Source organism: Zychaea mexicana (genome assembly GCF_025766255.1).
Source record: "Zychaea mexicana strain RSA 1403 chromosome Unknown BDB00scaffold_81, whole genome shotgun sequence".
Taxonomy (NCBI): Eukaryota; Fungi; Mucoromycota; class Mucoromycetes; order Mucorales; family Lichtheimiaceae; genus Zychaea; species Zychaea mexicana.
In genome coordinates this window covers 117,923-136,224 of record NW_026516744.1, presented here as the reverse complement: position 1 = coordinate 136,224, position 18,302 = coordinate 117,923, and the positions used below count along the sequence as shown (strand labels likewise).

General features: G+C 43.7%; 6 protein-coding genes across 6 annotated transcripts; 3 read left to right on the top strand and 3 right to left on the bottom strand.

Moving 5' to 3' along the window:
- Positions 1–51: 51 nt before the first annotated feature.
- BDB00DRAFT_769979 (phosphatidic acid phosphatase type 2/haloperoxidase) lies at positions 52–1,716 on the top strand (the record flags this gene model as incomplete). The annotated part of the gene is made up of 7 exons (XM_053119852.1): positions 52–210; positions 296–420; positions 529–577; positions 704–959; positions 1,076–1,177; positions 1,256–1,298; positions 1,446–1,716. The coding sequence occupies 7 exons, from the start codon at positions 52–54 to the stop codon at positions 1,714–1,716; spliced, it is 1,005 nt and encodes a 334-aa protein (XP_052976041.1).
- A 669-nt stretch (positions 1,717–2,385) lies between these two features.
- Positions 2,386–4,118, bottom strand: BDB00DRAFT_841358 (uncharacterized protein). The gene is made up of 4 exons (XM_053124826.1): positions 3,642–4,118; positions 3,401–3,573; positions 3,216–3,298; positions 2,386–3,130 (listed from the first exon to the last, which is right to left on the bottom strand). The coding sequence occupies exons 1-4, from the start codon at positions 3,971–3,973 to the stop codon at positions 2,675–2,677; spliced, it is 1,044 nt and encodes a 347-aa protein (XP_052976040.1). The 5' UTR covers positions 3,974–4,118; the 3' UTR covers positions 2,386–2,674.
- On the bottom strand, positions 3,974–4,756 carry BDB00DRAFT_841354 (uncharacterized protein). Its single transcript, XM_053124825.1, has 4 exons — positions 4,579–4,756; positions 4,342–4,418; positions 4,143–4,277; positions 3,974–3,995 (listed from the first exon to the last, which is right to left on the bottom strand). The coding sequence occupies exons 1-3, from the start codon at positions 4,739–4,741 to the stop codon at positions 4,269–4,271; spliced, it is 249 nt and encodes an 82-aa protein (XP_052976039.1). The 5' UTR covers positions 4,742–4,756; the 3' UTR covers positions 3,974–3,995; positions 4,143–4,268.
- Positions 4,757–6,505: 1,749 nt separating this feature from the next.
- BDB00DRAFT_841349 (multi protein bridging factor 1-domain-containing protein) lies at positions 6,506–7,605 on the bottom strand. Its single transcript, XM_053124824.1, has 5 exons — positions 7,554–7,605; positions 7,397–7,485; positions 7,261–7,291; positions 6,990–7,174; positions 6,506–6,909 (listed from the first exon to the last, which is right to left on the bottom strand). Exons 1-5 carry the CDS (start codon positions 7,558–7,560, stop codon positions 6,781–6,783), a joined length of 441 nt encoding a protein of 146 aa, XP_052976038.1. The 5' UTR covers positions 7,561–7,605; the 3' UTR covers positions 6,506–6,780.
- A 192-nt stretch (positions 7,606–7,797) lies between these two features.
- BDB00DRAFT_769968 (uncharacterized protein) lies at positions 7,798–11,463 on the top strand (the record flags this gene model as incomplete). The annotated part of the gene is made up of 2 exons (XM_053119851.1): positions 7,798–7,963; positions 8,087–11,463. 2 exons carry the CDS (start codon positions 7,798–7,800, stop codon positions 11,461–11,463), a joined length of 3,543 nt encoding a protein of 1,180 aa, XP_052976037.1.
- Positions 11,464–12,259: 796 nt separating this feature from the next.
- On the top strand, positions 12,260–12,565 carry BDB00DRAFT_876000 (uncharacterized protein; the record flags this gene model as incomplete). Its single annotated transcript, XM_053127433.1, has 1 exon — positions 12,260–12,565. One exon carries the CDS (start codon positions 12,260–12,262, stop codon positions 12,563–12,565), a length of 306 nt encoding a protein of 101 aa, XP_052976036.1.
- Positions 12,566–18,302: the final 5,737 nt, after the last annotated feature.

Here is an 18,302-nt window from a genome sequence, read left to right as displayed (position 1 = left end):
ACTACCAACCACAATCACCATCAACACTACAACCGTCATTTATAGCAATACATGGGCAGAGTGGTGTTCAAAACGGTTGAGGCCGACATTGATGCTGGCACTCATGATGAACGTCTTTACGATAAAGCTCTGAATTCATGGCGCTCAAAATTACGTCGTTGGCTAATTCCGCTTGTTCGAGCCGAGACACCTTATATCGCAAAACTACAGGTAACGTTTTAACCGTTTTGCATATACATTAACTTGAGACGGCTGTGCGTGAAAAACTCATCTCGGCTTCTATTTAAATAAACAGAGCAACATTCGAACACCTGTTCTCGATCACTATTTCTTATGGACGGCCAATCTTGGAACTCACACGTTTTTCATGATCTTTTTACCCATTTTGATTTGGTTTGATTCTAGTCAAATGGCCAAAAGGTAAACATACAACACAGTTTCCAAGTAAATATGCTGAGGCCGGATCAAAGAAGAAAAATTGTTTGCTTAACATTCGAAAAAAAAAAAAACTTGTTTTTAATATGATAGCATAGCATGCATGGCAGCGTTTGGTGTTTTTACATCCGGATTTGTAAAGGTAGAAGAGAGACGCATGCTGCTCCCTTTAAAGGAGCGGGATGTGTGGGGCGCGATTGAAGTGGGAAAGAGTGTCCAACAACTGGGATCACTAAATTCTGAATTATCGAACGAAATTCACAACCAGGATCTCGTATGCCTTCCACGACCATTATCTCCGCCTGTGCACCGACTTAGCATGTCCAGCTCAACCTCTTTAGAATATGGCTTCCCATCCACCCACTCGACCAACTCAGTCTCAGCCGCACTGTTTATGATATCACTTGCATGCGAGTCACACAGTTCCGACTCGCCCCTGCGCGTAATTTGCATCATTGGCGCGTTTGTCTATGCAGCGAGCATTGTCTTTGGCAGAATCTATTGCGGAATGCATAGTCTCACAGGTAAATAGCCTGGTTCAGTATTTTTTTGTTCTTTTGGATTCCAAAGGTGGTGTGTGCAATACATAGTTTTCATGGGGTGTTGCTGCTAAAGTGCTATTATACTTACTATTGGATAGATGTGGTCGGTGGTGCCATCTTGGCCTACTTCTTGTATTGGGTCCAGTGGACATTTAGAACCGAATTCAACAGCATTTTTACAGCTGACACGGTTATACCCGGTAAGCTTTTTGGAGTTAAGATCCGAGTTTGTTATCCATTTCACTAGAGAAAACTAATCTGACTGTTTCCAATAACAGTCATTGTGGCCATCGTCATTTGTCTCTCGCTAGTTGGCCTTCAGTAAGTATACATTTCCATGGTGAGCATTTCGTGGTAGCACATTGTGTCAGTGTGTATGTACGCAAAGATAAGTATCGAGATCTAAACTCTATATTATCGTGCCTTTAGTCCTGATCCGATCGAACGATGCCCCTGTTTCGAAGACAGTGTTTGCTTTATGGGCGTATTGATTGGTGTGTTTCCCGGTGGCTGGTTATGCCATCACTCGGATTACTGCACTATGGGCCAGGAAACCCTCGCCTTGACCCAGTCCACCATGCTCGTGGCTGCTTTTGTGGTGCTGAGTAAGCTCGTTTTGGGTGTTGCCACCTTATTTATTTGGCGTATTGTGGTCAAGAAAACGTGCTATTTCATCTTACCACCTATTTACCGGGCATTTAATCTTCCACACCGCAAATTTGAAATTGGCGCTAGGTAAGAAATGATCCAACATGTTCTAGTCGACAACTTTATTCTTTTGGGTTGATATTATTGACCCGTGGCGTGTGTGTGTGATTTACAGAACATACAAAAGCTTGAATCGAGAAAGCATCCATCCTATTCCCTCTGTATTGGATCTGCGTCACCTTGCCGGAACGGTTGCCGAGGCTGAGCATGTGGGAATCCAGTCGTCCATCGATCTGCATGAAAAGGCCGTGTATGAAAAGGAACAGCAGCAATTGCAACATCGTGGTGGGCAAAAGCAGACAACTGCAGAGACGCCCGTATATGATCCGACGACCCTGTTGGTTGCAGAAGATGCACCACTGCGTTATGATGTTGATATTGTCACAAAGCTGATTGTCTATGCAGGTAAAACATACGCAAGCTGTTTGTGTCTGTTTATTCATGATGAGGGGCGGCTAATCTCTTGGTTTCTATTGTGCGTTGTAGGTATCGGCTTTTTGGCACTCTGCCCCATTCCCATGCTATTCCAGTTCTGTGGACTTAGCTCTTAACAAAAGTTTTGTACCCGTTGCTAGCTAACCTTTAATCTCTTTTTGTATATCCCTCAATCTACCATTACTACTACTGCTACTGCTATGCGCTACGCGTACACCACCTCTACCCACATGCCACTTTTGGGCTGTACATTATCTATCTTCTCTCCCCGTTCTCCTTTTCTTATTTAATATATATCTTGTTCGCAAACAAACTAAGCTAACTTGCGCGTTCTGCATATGTGTCATGCTGATGTGTACAAAGCGTTTCTTTAAAAAGTTGCAGAGGGAAGAGTAGGGGAAGAAACAAAATAAAATATTCACAAGGAAAGATGGGCACTGAAAGGAACGATACAAAATAAGCAGCAGTGTTGTGCGTGAGAGCGAGTGTGTGTGGAAAACGAAGAGAGGGTATCAAGAAAAAGGTGCTTTGTGTAATGACAAAGAATGGTAATGTTAGTTGCTGGTTGCGGTCGAGGTCAAAATGGGTGTGCTAGTGCTGGTGTTGATGCTTATGTTATTGCTGTTACTGCAATAAATAGAGCAATAGCGATAAGCGATGGGAATATCCGGGCGGCCGAACACCTGCCGCCATACAACCTGCTCCACAGCGGGTTGACAAAACTTCTTGAGACATGCGTGACACTTGCTCATTGAAGATACACTTGCAAGTCTATCGCGTAGCTCACCCGGTATCAGGCTACTACCATCTTTGTCCTCGGTCATCATGGTAGTAGTAGCAGCGGTACTATCGCAGCCTTTCAGAAACTCCTGACTCATGATTTCCACAAGGCTAGGTACAGATGTAACGGACAGTTGCAGCGGCTGGGATCGTCTTTCCAGATAGGAATTGGGTGTCAGATTGAGGATGGTAAGTAATGGTAGTTCAATCAGCTCGGATGGCAAGTATTTCTGTATTAAATGCCGATATTAGCATATACACATCATCATCATCATCAGATAACAGCATGGGTGCTTCTTCCTTTTACTCTCTTACCAGCAAATTATTGCCCACTGATACTTCTACCAAGTTTTGCAAAAGACCAATTTCGGGTGGAAGGACTTCAAGCCGGTTGCCACCTGTCATCATCAGCAAGAAGCGTTAGCCTCAAACACGTGCAACCGCCCACGCCCCTTGTCATCCAGCTGTTTTCTCCCCTTGCTTTTACTGTTACTACTTACGTAGGCTGAGGACGGACAAATTCTTGAGTGCAAAGATCTGTGAAGGAAACTCGGTCAATTGATTTCCGGAGAGATACAGTTTCAATGCAGTGTTCTTGACTGTATCCTTCTTGATCACTGTTATGTACCGCACATCCAGGAACTCTGGTGGCAACTCGGTGAGACCCAAACAACTAATGATTACATATGTTATGACATTGTTCATCATACATTGCTATCGTAAGCATATCTTGATATATACCTGAGGTCAACAAAATCGACGCCACTATCCACTGCGATATCGATGGCTCGCCGAACTCTTTGACCGGGCGACTCTGCTTCTCGGCTATTAGACCGACTCCGTTTTCTATCTCGGCGCGGTGGTGACGGTACAAGTGTGTGTTGGTTTTGTGGAAGGTAGTCTTCGTCTTCAGAGGCATCGGTGTCGATCCATTCTACACCGTAAAGTGTCTCATTCAAAGAATGAATTGTTGTAGTGTTCATGATTGGCTCGTCGTCATCAGAAGAGTCTCTGGATTCTTGAGAGTTTCCGGGAGTAACTAAGCCCAGAGCGGTTTTACTTTCTGTTATCATGTTCTTTGTAAGGGGTTTGTTGCTAAAGAGTAGGAGGAAGGGATAAGAAAGAGGGAGAAAGAATGAGAAAAGAGAGAGTAAGGGAAGGGTATATACAGGTCTGCTGGGGGAGGGGAGGTGGGTCCCAAAGGAAAAGGAAAAAGAGTACAGCAGCATTGCAGCATATTACCCGTGCAAAAAAAGTCCGATTTTTATGTGTAACCAGCAAAGACTTTCAAAGCGTAGCTGCGGACATTGCGTGATGAATCTTTCGATTATCCATTTTTCCCATTTGGTGCCACAAGAACTAGTTTGCCTATTGCCACTACCAAATTCATGCTGGTTAATCGAGTCTTTTGGAAGTCGTATGTCTCATTATACTACTGTACTTGCAATAGGAAGCCGTCAGCGATAATAAAGGCGCCTCTAAGCTGATCCGTGCAAAAAAGCCCAGAACTAACCATAACTTTGTTCCCAAGAAATTAAAGAATAAGTCCTTATTCTACACTGTGTCATGCATTTGACTCACGCAATACCGTTTTCTTTCAGATTGCAAAAAGCTTGACATGGAAAAGCGACTAGCAATTGCTATTACTCTTTCCAGCTCTAACAGATACGATACCAACCCCATAACAAAGAGGAATAAGCAGCGAGCGTAATGTCATTATCTGACATCGTGTAGCATAGCGATAATCCAAGCGAGTATAGAGCTAAAACAGATATCAATTTATAACAGCTGTTCAAATATTCTACAAAGAAAGTATATCTAAAGATATAGCCACGAATCATTTGTATACATTTTCAGCGATGTCTTGGCAGCAAAGCCTTCAAAAGTGCCACAAGACATGTAATGCTCACAATAATACTAATCGTAAATGACGCAGACTTATAATTGAGCTACTCACGTATATAATATATAATATATAGCAGCAGCTGACAGTGTTAGTAGGCTTGGTAATAAGACGTTATTTGATGAATCTCTTCAATACCGTATAGGACACTGTGGACGATGTCCAAGTAATAGCATATTTACATCAAGCACACATTAAGCCAACACCAGTGGATATTGACTATATATGTATACATACATATACAAGCTGAAAAATGATACAAATTGAATGAACAGAGCATTCACGCCTGCATCCCGCATAACCTTTTGCTCCTTACATATTTTGACTAGATCACTGTAGGCGCCCAGGATCGCCGGGATTTTTACTTGCATTGTGATAGTGCTGCAGCAGTAAAGTCGGACATAGTGGCTCCTCATAAAGTGATTGAAAGTCATTCATTCAAACTCGATTGATTATTTTCTCATAACCCATAACTCATACTCACCGTCATCAATCAACATTTTCTTCTTACTATTTTCTTGTACGCCAGCAGGTCAGAAGGGGAAAAAGTGGAATGTGCATCGGCGACTAATTATTATGCGCATATGTGCCCTCGCCTGGTTTGGTAATTTCTCTTCACACTGTTTTTAGGTGGTGAGGACGTTGTACAGAGATTATGTCAAATCACTCAAATCCTTCTCCAGTTCTGCCTGCTTGTAGCTGTCAGTCAAGTCTTCCAAATGCAAACACTAATCGAGCCAGACTTTTCCTGAAAAAAGATACATCCTGCTGGTACATACAGCTATAATCAATGGTTAGCCATCACTCTACTATCTATGAGTATCAAAGTTATGGATGTTTGTGCGTAGTAGCTTACATGTACTATTGCCGAGCACCGCTGCATAGTTGTGTCCATAAGCCAACGATGCATATATGCTTTGTGGAATTCATTATATACAGCTATTTGTTGCTCTGAGTCAAGGTCACGCACAAAGATTTGATCAACATCTATTGCAGCGAGACCGTTGGGGATTTTGGCGATCCGCTGGAGATTCTTTTACGTAGCAGTGATCGAGACACAAGCCTGTGGGGCTGACAGCAACGACAAAAAAGCAGCACTATCACCGGCAAGAGAGATGATTATAAGTTTCTTACATTACTACTGCTTTATGTGTTCATTTTAACATTCAAAAGTAGATACACAAAGGATTAGTAAGTTGTTTATGTGCTCACATAACTCACATGAAGACATGATGTTTGCAGCTGTGGAGCAGCATCAATTGCTGTATCAAATCGTTAGAATTGTACTATTGGAAACTATCGACGCCATTAACGCTACATAACTATGCAAGTAATCGGCATTTTTTATGTTAGCATACAAGCAAATCGGTTGAACTTTTGTACCCGGTGCGAGCATTGGCAGACGATAATATATGAAACGGATACAGTACCACGCACCTTTCCTTGAATACAACCAGTAGAGGGAGAATACAATGTAACAGATAGATTCTAAGCCAGGCTTTTACGATAGCAGCTCTCCTTGGCAGGCATATACTAAAGGCAAGCGTAATTTGAAAAGAAAAACAAAAAGGGCATAAGAGAAACAGAATGTGTCACAAATATGCCTGTGTGCAGAAAGCACATGCGTTGCTACGGTAAATCTTTCTCAGTTACACACGGACACACACTGTGACGTTGAGCACAGACCGCAGCAGCAGAAAAGTATCAGTTGAAATATGGTTTTTTTTATTATAAATGATTTGTACATTGTCGTGTGGGGATTCGGAGGGTAGAGGGTTAGGGAGACACGGTCAAAGGCCTAATTTGTTCCGTATCACCACGTCATCTAATTGTTCATAAAAAAGAATGAAGAATTCGGGACAAAAAAAAGAGAGGTATAATCTATGATCCCGGATCGAACAACTTTGATCTTGGAAAAGCCCCCTTTACCCACACTGATAGTTTTGTATGTATATCTAGATGTTTATCGTGTTCCCTCTACTTCTTCTTGCCAAAGGTGAGAGGCTCACCAATGTTCTTGCCTCTCAACTTGACACCCAAGGCACGTTCCAACTTGCCCAACACCTGCTGGTTAGGAATGGCCTTGCCAGATTCGTACTCGTTCACCTGCAATAACAATAATATATATTTAAATATGTATGATCGTTTCCTTAATCCTCCCTCCGTAGAGTAGTAAAGGTACATACCACTTGAGGCTTTTCGTTGATCTTTTGAGCCACATCCTTCTGCGTAAAGCCCTTCTCCTGACGTGCCTTTTGAATGGCACGGCCGACGGAAACATCCACCTTGGGTGGTGGAGCGACATCGTTGTCACGATCAAGCTTGGCAATACGTTGATGGTCACGGTTTGCATGGCCAGCGTTGGTCATAGCTAAATTATAGATCAAAATCACATTAGTACGAGATCTCGCAGCAAAAGAAAATTCGCTCTTCAGCCCCACATTTAGTTATGCTTACTCTTCTTTTCCGTCGCAATGGAAGCACCGGCCTGTTGTTGACAAGAAGAAAAACATATATTAGCGTTTCATCTTCTAATATCTTGGAGTTCCCTCTAATTCTTCTCATCCGTCTCCCTTTCATGAGGTTTACTTACTCTTCTGGCAGCATTGACATCGCTTTCGCTGCGAGTAACCTTGGCGCGATCAGCATTACGCTTACGAATAACAGTAACGGAATCCCAGTCTAAATTTAGTGTAAGTTCAGTATCAGACATCAATACAAACTCCAAGAGTCATACATCTACTACTTACCAGACATTTTTTTATTGGATGCTTTTGAAAATGAAACTTTAGAAAATTAGAGAGTGATCAAAAAACAGAACCGAAAGAACGCCATGGAAATCAAATGGAAATAACTCCATCCACCAATTGCAAGTCACGGCTACCTTTCGCAGCAGCAAATGCTGCTGAACCTAAAACTAAATGCTGCGGTGTTGGTGGCGGCTCCTCCGCTTACAAAACTTTTGACAGGCCTTTTTTTTTTGTGGGTTAAAATATGAAAAGAACGATCCGACCCCAATTCAACGCTGAAGACGATGACGAAGATTTGGAACAATTACAACGCGAATTCTTTGAGAAAAAGGTGCAACCATCAGCCTCGGTAGTGCGTGGTGGCCTACCACCATCGACAGCACCAGCACCAACAACAACAATAGGAGGTGGTGCAACCAAGAAGAAACAAAGTATCTTTGCACAACGACGACAAGCTGCCGCAGCAACCGAGAAACCTGCTTCAACAAAGACTGTTCATTTTGCTAACAACGATGAAGACGATGACGGCGAAGCATTGGCGTCCATGCCAACGCTCGAAAACGTCGAAAGTGACATGCCAGCATTAGAAGGCGTCGCCGATCCCAATCCACAGCAGCCTCACGTTCCTGAGGGCAGGAAAATGCTCGATCTGACGTCGTTACTAGGTAATATTCTCAGCGACGTGACAGAAAACAAGGTGGAAAAAGTCGAAGCACCGTCATTGAAATCAGGCACGGAACGATCACAGCAACACGTCCAAGGATTCCCAAAACCAGCGCGACGGAGCGTGTTCAAAATGCGCATGGAGGCCAAAAATAAAAGCGCAACGCCCGAACAACCACAACAGACAACAACAACAACAACATCCGCAACACAAGACTTTGAACGAGACAATGTGGATCGCATTGCCAACATGACTGAGGAAGAAATTGAAGCCGCACGAAAAGAAATCGTGGACAGTTTAAGCGCAGACTCAATAGCCATGTTGATGAATCGAGGAGGAAAGAAGAGCAAAAAGGACTCTGCGACAATGATGGAACAAGGCAATAATGAAGAAGACAAAGACGATGATGACGAAGGAGAAGAGGATCTGATGGTGATGAAGGAACGATACTTTGCGGATGTGCCAACTGAATACGAAAAGCTTGCATGGATGGACAGTCGTTTCGATGTGAACCCCAAAAACCCTCAAGAACAAGAACAGGAAGGACAGGAGACCAGTGAAGAGGATAAAATGTATCGTCGTTTGCGATTCGACTTTCAGGGCAAACCCGTGGATCCCAATGCTGATTTGCCTGTGCATCAGGGTCTCCATCACCATGGGGACGAGCCCGACAAGGCAGGTTACACATTGGCCGAACTCTTTTATCTTGTCCGCAGCCAAGTAGCTCCGCAGCGTACCATGGTGCTGAATACTTTAGCAAGAATACTGCGCAATGCAAAAGCAAATAGAGGAACGGAGCTTTGGGATAAGGTACTGGCCCTGTTTTATCGCCCTGACTTGGCAGCCACCATCTACTTGCGATCTGCCATGGACGATCGGCATCTGGTTGTACTTGTAGCTGCTGTACAGGCTATGGCAGCGCTTGTATTGGAAAAGGGTGATGAATTAGACGAAGAACCAGTACTGGATGTCGAACAATTTAATGAATACCTTGGCTACGTGGCACGACCCCATGTACAAGTACAAGAGGAAAACGGGGGATTGGGTGAAAAGTTTGCAACCACCGTTGACCGTTTACGAGGCAAGGATCAAGAAGATGATGAAGAAGAGGAACCAGAAGACGATGCACAGCTGGCGCAACGCGATTTGACCAAAGGATTGCTGCGTATGAGCATCTTGCCGCGCATCCGATACCTGACGTCGCGCAACAGTGAACTCGATTCCAGATCCATTGATTTGCTTGTTCGGGTTTTGATCCGGCTTGCCAAGTCCGGCGCTGAGGTTTGCGAGTCGATTTTGGAACACGATTTGGTGGACCAAGTGTTAGCATGGGGTGTCCTGGAGCGCGAGTGGCCAATGACAAGTCCAGAAGAAGATGAGAAGGATGTGTACCCGAGCTTAGCGGCTTTACGACTGCTGACGATATTGGCACAAGGCAGCCGTCGAGTCGCTGAAGCAATCAATGCAAAGGCGACTTGCTTACTGCAATACTTGGCAACACCACCCAATGTGGCATGTCCATCCCTGCAAAAGCGCGCGTATGCACTGCAAGTGGAAACGATCAAACTGCTCAGGGTGCTTGTTTGCTACGGCCTCGTGATGCCTGCGCTTCAAGATCTGCATGAGCCCATGATGTCGTGGTTAAGGGCTGGTCTTACCCAGAACATGCTCGACGATGCACGCGCAGCTACTACGATCAGTCTGCTTGAAATATCATTGCATGCTGCAGCAGACCCACACAAGACAACACCTGCACATGCCATTGACTGGCATCAGCCTACAGCGTTCATTCCAGTGATCCTGGCGATCCTGCGGACGCGCGAACCATCGATGATGCTTGATACGGCGGTGGGATACTTTGCGACGTTGGCCAGCTACATTGACCGGTTTCCAACGGTGGATGACACCATCACGACGGCGGACATATGGAAGGTTGCAGTGGAGAAACTTGCATCCACCGCAGCAGTAAGGAGTAGCTTTAGCAACAGCGTTCTACGCTACGTGCAGCTATTGGGTGCATTTGCATCGGCCAAGACGTTTGAGTCGGATGCAGCGGCCATATTAGCATCGCCTTCGGTGACAAGACTCGTCAAGCAAGTACACAACAACGGCTTTCTTGGCAGATTAGCACTGTGGTCGTGGGCGATTCATGTGAAAGACAGGTCTGTCCGGATCAAGTTATGGGGCAAGGCTGATGATGATGATGGTTACGATGCAGCTGAGCTCGAATCGACCGTTGGCAGCGTGCATGTGGGTGCATTGGAGATGCAATTAGCGCGAAACCTGGTGCAGCAATGTGTACTCGACCGGTTTAGCAGCAAATTGGCCTCGACATTGGCTCTGTTTTATTTACGGGAAAGTACATTTACGACGGAATGTCCACTATTATTAGACCACGATGGACCTCGGCTCAAAACGCTGGTGTATCCCGACAGGCAGCAACCGGACACTCCTCCCAGTGCCACTGCATGGGTATTTTCACCAATCGACGAGATGTACCACATGGACAAGTCTTGCCTTGCACAAAAGTGTACGCACAGCTCAGCCGATGTCGTTGGAGCCACATTGGAGGCCGCAGCGGTGCTACTGAACACAAATGTGGATCGTGACATGGCCATTGTGTCTCTGATGAAGGTGTTTATGGTTACAGAGCGAGACGCTTCTGACCGAGAGGTGTTCTGGGACGATCGAGTGACACGCCTGGTGGACGACTGGCTTGACCGACTCTTCCTTGGCCCATCATCATCATCATCATCATCCTTGCCACTGTGTCAGCGCAAGACAGATGCGGGCTCTCTCGAAGCTGCATGGCGGAGATCATCGGCTCTCATCCGACAGCCGTTCTATCAGTTTTATCAGGCATTTGTTGCTCAGTATGCATCCGTGTCATTCGGACATTCAGGATTCGCACGCCTTTTGGCCTATGTGGTCACTCAAGCTGATGCGATCGATTACAAGTATCTCGTGTGGAGCGACTACCGTGACATATTGCCCACGATTAAGGTGAAGCCAGAAGCACTGCCCCGTCCTGATGCCGGCGGACCAGAGGAAAGGGCCAACAACACTGCGCTGTTGAGGGCGTACATGTCTGCAGTGGCGGAAAGCAAGGTGGAAGGAGCGCTGCGGGAGTTTGCAGTAAGCGAGCTCGAGGCAGCAGCAGCAGCAGGATTCACAAATGAGGGTATCAAGGATGCTGATGTACCAAATAACTTGAAGCGGGATATTCGTGATCTATTGAATAAATAAAGAGCTGTAAGGTTTTGGGGGGGAAAAAGGAAAAAAGAGAGAAGGCAGGTTTTAGGTAAGTGCATGAGAATGCATGCATCGAGTGGAGGCACATGACATCAAATTGCGACGACCAGCAGCCAACACAAAATATCACTGTAGAGAATTCCCAATTTATGGCAATGTAAATGTAATCTGCAAATAAGAATCCTATGCACTATCTTCAAATGATGATGATGATGGATGATGGATGATTAATTAGGGAGTTTCGGCGCTTTTGTAGCGCGCAATTCTCTTCTTCGTGGGGGGGGGTATGGGAAATGGCATCATGTCCCCTTTTTTTTTCCTCTCTTCTTTTTTCCTGTTGATCGACCCTTTCTCGCTCTTGTTTTGGACGAGGTGGGAAAGAAAAAGAAAGGGGTTCGCAGTAGTGATAGTAGTAGTAATAGTAGTAGTAGGTTGGTATTACTTATGAAAAAGGGTCTCCACGTGGAATTCTTTTTTCTGTCGCCAACAAGCGGTGTGACATTGACTGCATGGGAGGCATTAGGGTAGCAGCCGGCCGATCCGTTCGCACGCTCCCACATCCACTGTCTCGTTTGCTTGTCTAATCTTGGCCGCTTTGGAAAAACTACCGACGAAGATATTGTCCGTGCAGCATGATGCAAAAAGTTCCATATATAAATACGACCCCATCTTTTTCTTTCGCTTTTTTCTTGCCACGTTCGTCCATTATATCTCTTGCCTGCACTTGCCCTCTCGTCCTCCTTCCCCACGCAGCTAGCCCTCCCCCCTTCTCCAACACATACAAACCACCATGAACTGCTTTCCGTCTCCTCCTTCATCGCCATCACCATTCGAACATCTCGACGATCCAGACTATGTTGCCATGGACAATGAGCCTAGTATCGTATGCGGGTCATGCAATAAGGCATTGAGCGCAGACTGGTTCTGCTCCAACTGTCACAAAAGATGCTCTACTTGCAGTCGGATCTTGGCACTGAACACGGACGACTACTGTACACGTTGCTGGGTCTACGTTCCTTCACAGAATACATACGTTCCACGTCAAAAGTACCTTCCTTCACCGACGTCGAGTACAACAAGCAGCAATCACCATTAGCAACAGCACGTCGCCATGACTATTACTACTACTACAACAACTACAACTACTACTATCACTACTGCCTAACACCGTTATCCCATCCATCACAACCAAAAAACACCATGCATGATTTCATTATATCCCCATCTTCAACCAAAGTATACATACAATATATCAGCTACCACAAGCCATGTATATCCCCCGCCCTCTTCTCCCAGACAAGCATCCGTTGTTATTTGAACCTCCTTGTGCTATAGCCCTTCCTACTGCTACTTCTTCTTCTTCTTCTTCTTCTTTTTCTCCTCGCACACCTCTTTCTTTTCATTGCTCGTCCGTCTGTGTATTTCTTTCTCTTCGTCTCTTTCCTTCATTCTGTAATTATATACGTAGCTACAATATAAATAAATACTACAGTATCCGTTCATTTTCTATTACACAACGAGTCATCCACCATGCATATTCTGTAACAGGAGCCCATTGTCACGAACGCATACCAACAACAAACAACACGCTTCTAGTTTCGGATTGTGCGTATATAGCGCTTTGTTTTTGTGTGTATCATGCCGTGTCACAGTTCTGATTATGTCTTGGGATATGCAATGCAGCTTGACGATGCTTTTGTTTACATAAGGCAATTGGTACCACAACAATCCCGATCACTACTAAAACCTTGTACTTCCATTATTCTCCTAATTATAGTGCTGTGTGTCCGTGGTAAGAAACAAAATTGACGTTTTCCGCCCTACCGTGTTTGTTCGCTCCGTGTACTATTCTGTGTGTTAGCTACTAGATGCTGGCTAGGTACCATAAATCTACTGCCTTACAAATTGATATAATTTCCTATAAACGAATCCTCTACTGAATTTTCATGTATCTAAGCTTATCCCTCCCCCCCCCAATTTGAAAACTATGTATTAGCTGCTGTGTAAGCGTTACATCCAATTTGTCAATCATTGAAAAGATCGACAATTATCGTACGATTATTTCTTCACAATAAAGCAAGGGAGAGCATAAGCTCGTAGCACTCTTACACAGCACAACCACCCTTACTTTAACATGATGCTTTTCTGATCTGTACTTCTTTTCTCCGTTGCTGTCGTTACCGCTCTTTTGGTTGCACAACTGGTGCTTTCATGCAGAAGGTTTTACATATATCGCGGAGATAATTGGCATCCATTCAGTGGTTCGCGATCAAGAAGCTAAGCATGCGTGCCTTGATCGGCCAGGATGAAACATTTACTCCGCCACGCTCTCCTAGGTTCCCGCGTGAGAGAAACGGTCCTTTTCCTTTGTTGCTGCTTGCTGCTGCTTTTAATGCACGGCAATGCACGGTCTCTCGCTCTCTGTTTGATTTTTGGCGCGCGAGCGCAGAGAGCGAACCCGATCGGAGAAAAGCGGGGTAAACAGCATGTGGATGTGCTTATTGGGTAGATGTATACCAAGGAAGAAGCTCTAGAAACTTCCGATGACGCATCCCACTTGACAAACTTGGAATGCCAGATGTAACCATCGGCTCTTTGTTGTTGGGACGGCCCGTTGAAAAAAAAAAAGAAAGTTGGCCTTAATGTGGTAAATAAGTTGTATGGAGAAATAAAATCCCCTCATTGGGTGGAAAGCTGTTTTTTTTATAGCGGAGAAGTGCAGCACACAATGTAAAGGCACGCACACGCTCTCTCCCCTTTGTTATACGGTATGAAATAAGGATGGTGCTGCGTGCAAATATTAAATACATTACTGATGCTATACCAACGAAATGTAATATAACTCTTTTTCAAAGAGAATAACTGATTACGTGGACATACATCATGGCATGTCATGGGATCCAAAGCATGCGCGCACGTATATTTGGGTATATTCTGAGGGTTGTTGTTGTGTCTCAGATTACGTGGAGTGGCGTTGCTTTATCTGCAATAAAGATCGGTGCCCGGTTCTTTCTTACTATGTCTGGTACGTTTTCGCCCCGGATAATTCATCATGGCCGTCGGTACTATCCGCTGTTCCTGCCGTGCATATATACATGTACTATGATCGGGAGATTTTTTTTTAAGAAAAAGACTCATTTTATTTATAGACTTTCATGCTATTATTAAATGCATATTGGCTTCTACCAATAAGTGAAAACTTTATATATTCCTGTAAACATTTGACCACGATTGAAGTTTGAGTTATCCTTTGAGTATTACCATTTACTACAATGGCGATGGTGGTGACCTCTCAGCATTTTGTTTTCCTGTGCTCAACGGATTTGTTGACAGCCGTGAGCATGTCGGTCCGAACAACAAGCATCCGAAATAGAGAAAAGGAGCTGTACCTTGACCTAGCCGTCAAAATGCTGTATCGTGTTACATAGCACTGCACCAAAAGCAACAACATTACACAAAAAGGTCTCCCTCCCCGCCATATTACTGTTTGCTTTCAACTCTCGCATACATGTATGCTCCCTTTTACACCACAACATCTAAGAATGACTAATGCCAAATACAATCAACTCATTTCTATTACCGACCTTCCACGGCCATCGCATGGACTGTAAAACCGGAGATATTGGTGCAGTACATTGCATACAATTGCATGCTCCAAAAAAAAAAAGCTTCTTTCTCTAGTCCTGTTCCATTTGGCCTAATTCAAGTCCGTTTGTGAACGATGTGGTGTAAAGTTGAAGCGGCGGATTTACTACTTACGCGGCTCCTTTTTTTGGTTGATACTTCGCGCGACCTGGGGCATCCGCATTTAAATTCATGATGTCTTATATTTTCCCCTTTGACACAAATGGACGTTCGTCTGGGTTTGGAGGCGATGCTCTTGTCAAGTCTCGCATTACATTGGTGCAGTATCATTCATACCTTTCGGTCTGCTCTTAAGTAGTACCTCCGACGCATCTACTGAATGTTCTAGAAGAGGTACAACGAAAAGTAAGCCGCAATGTTTTGCTCTCTCTCTCTCTCTCTCTACGTGATTTGAAAACTGCTGGTTTTTCCAGGGATACATGACGACGAATCATTAACCGGGAATCTGTTATTACTCGAGTGTCTTGGTAGGAAAAATAGTTACGAACACGCATGTATATAGCAGCGATCTTAATATTGCAGAGAAGAGAAACTAATTGCGGTAGAACGCGCTTGAGCATATTGTAACTAACGGTTTTTACTCATACTAATTATTTCCGTGATCATTGCTTAGCACAAGAAGTATTTTATACGATCACTAGCTCTATGTCTTCTTGCGTACATACTGATCAAAAGCCGCAGTTATTTTTGTTAGCAAAGTGTTATATAAAGGCTGTGGTACTTAATAGAACGCACTGTGATATAGCTCGACCTCACCCTGGCTAGACCTTTTCCTATAGCAGGCTATGATTTATTTGTTATATGTATTAAGATCAATTTTTTCATGGATCTGCGCTTTGCAGAAATATGTGTTTGGCGTGTGTGTGAGGTTGCGTGATAGCGTCATCTTCTACTGTTTCTCTTAGAGATGCTTTCTCCTACTCACATTATGGCAACGATGTTAGCTTTAGAACGATGCTTATATTGTACCCATCGATCATCCTTCTTCTTTTCTTGCATAGATGTCAACGACCATTTGTGATCCTAAAGCATACATGCTATTCAAAGAATCACTACAGTATCTTGTATTTGTTCGTAGAGCTATGGATCAATCAAGTTTTACTAAAAACACGACTGTTTAGTTAACATCATAAGATTGTTGTTGCCTGCACCTTAGTAGCATTGCCAAATCCCTCTTAATGATGCGGAATACGCACTACAAATTACATGCTGCTCTATATTTTATTATCAGCAACAGCATACAGCAACGTAATAATCAAAGTTCGATGGAACGTTCGGTTATTACTAGTGTTGTTATTATTGCTTGCATATCCAATAGTTTAACATTCTGAATTAAGCACAGAATTTTGAGAATATCATTAAGTGGAATTCAGTATCTGATGGGCGACGATCCATCATATATTATCGACCAGCAAGGGGTTTGTTTGTATGATTGGATGATAGAAGGTTATAAGGGGCTCTTTTGTGCATGAAAGAGACGCAGGTTCGTTCTGATCTTCCACAGCTCTTGATCCCCCCCAATTCAAAAAGGATGGTGGTGCTGGTTGGGATGGAGGTCGGCCCGCAATCTTTCATACTTTCTCCTTTTTCATATCTCCTCGCAACGTGGCCGAGCAGCTTGATACTGGTTTTTTTAAGTTTTATGTTTGTGAAAAAAAAAAGCAAAATAAGGGGTAGTTAAGCTGTCTGAGGTCATCGTTTTCTTCAAAGGCGCCCTTATATATAACACACGGCGATGTAATGGTGCTTTATGTACTACCTCATGCTTGACGTTTATCCTGTTTTTTTTGGAACAATACATTGCATGCCTGATGCAAATTTACGCTAAACTTGTTCATGATCCGCTTTCTATCCAGCTTGTTTTCGTTTTTGCTGCTACATATCTAACCTGGCTGCTGCTGATATATGCATGTTATCTCGCAGAGAATACCAAGTTTTATATTACGTGGTTATTTACTACATTGCATTCGCAAAGGGATCTATTAATAGCTAGAGCAAGGACCTCCTTCCGTTATTCTCATCATTTCTTTTGTATCGTTGGTATATGAGCTACGGCAGTACTTCCTTTGAGTCTCAAACTACTGTGCGTGTACATTATGGATCTCCTTTGTGCATAAGCATACAGTATCGCTTTTTGTCTCTAACGGCTGTAGTACAGTACGAAAGTTGTTTCTGCGGATGGGGAGAGGTATTTGCTTACTAGATCAGCAGGCAGCAATAGCCGTAGTAATTGCAGTTTCTTACAATAATGCATTAGCTTGCCACACATCGTTGTAATATCTTTAGTGGCACAATGAAAACCATTTCAATCATGTACTACTGATTGCTAATAGTATTTGCGTTTTATTTGTTCGTTTCATGGAAATGTCGAATAGTTAGGTGTTCACAAGTATCATAGCTTCTCCATTTTTTTATCGCAGCAACATACATGCCTATGTACGGCGACCCACATGCTTGTTGCTGACTGAGTAAGTGGCAGCATTGAAGTGGCGAAATGCGCCAAGAGATAGCAAATTAGCAGAACCGTAATCCACTAGCAGAAAATCAAGGTTACGCCACATCATGCAGGAGTGTTCGCCACAAAAAGGACGCTCCGTTTTTTCTCTTGGTTTGGCACTGGATCTGCTTTCAAATGGTAGGAAGTGTCTGTTACTTGGCGGTCACTTTTTGAATTTGACTTGGCGCCTTTCACGTGTTTTAGTTCTAGTAAAACTTCATCTAAACGTCCAAGTGATCTCTATTTGTTGGTCGATGTTTTCATTGTTAGATTACCAAAACAATGTTAAGCTACAGCTACTGCTGGATTAGATAGCTTCGAGAAACAACGTGTAGGAAGATTGTTCTCAACTCACAAAATATTTGGTAATAACTGATCGTAAAGAATCGTTTTTTCTTAGTAGCTTATGCTTGAACTCGATCTTTTTTGAACAATATGAATATTATGCTTCGATAAAATTAAAACAACATAATGTAATGGGAGGTTTGATATCATATCCATGAGTCCCAGCAATCTCTTTCAGCGCTTGAGTGTGAGATTATATGACTAAACTTCCTCGCCCTTTAATGGCAATATGTCAGCGCTTTGACACTTGATTATTGCAGTTAAACGTACAAACAGAACAGCTTTCTTCATAAGTGGATGCATATAGATCAGCCCATCGATCTACTATGCGCACACACTGGTCGAT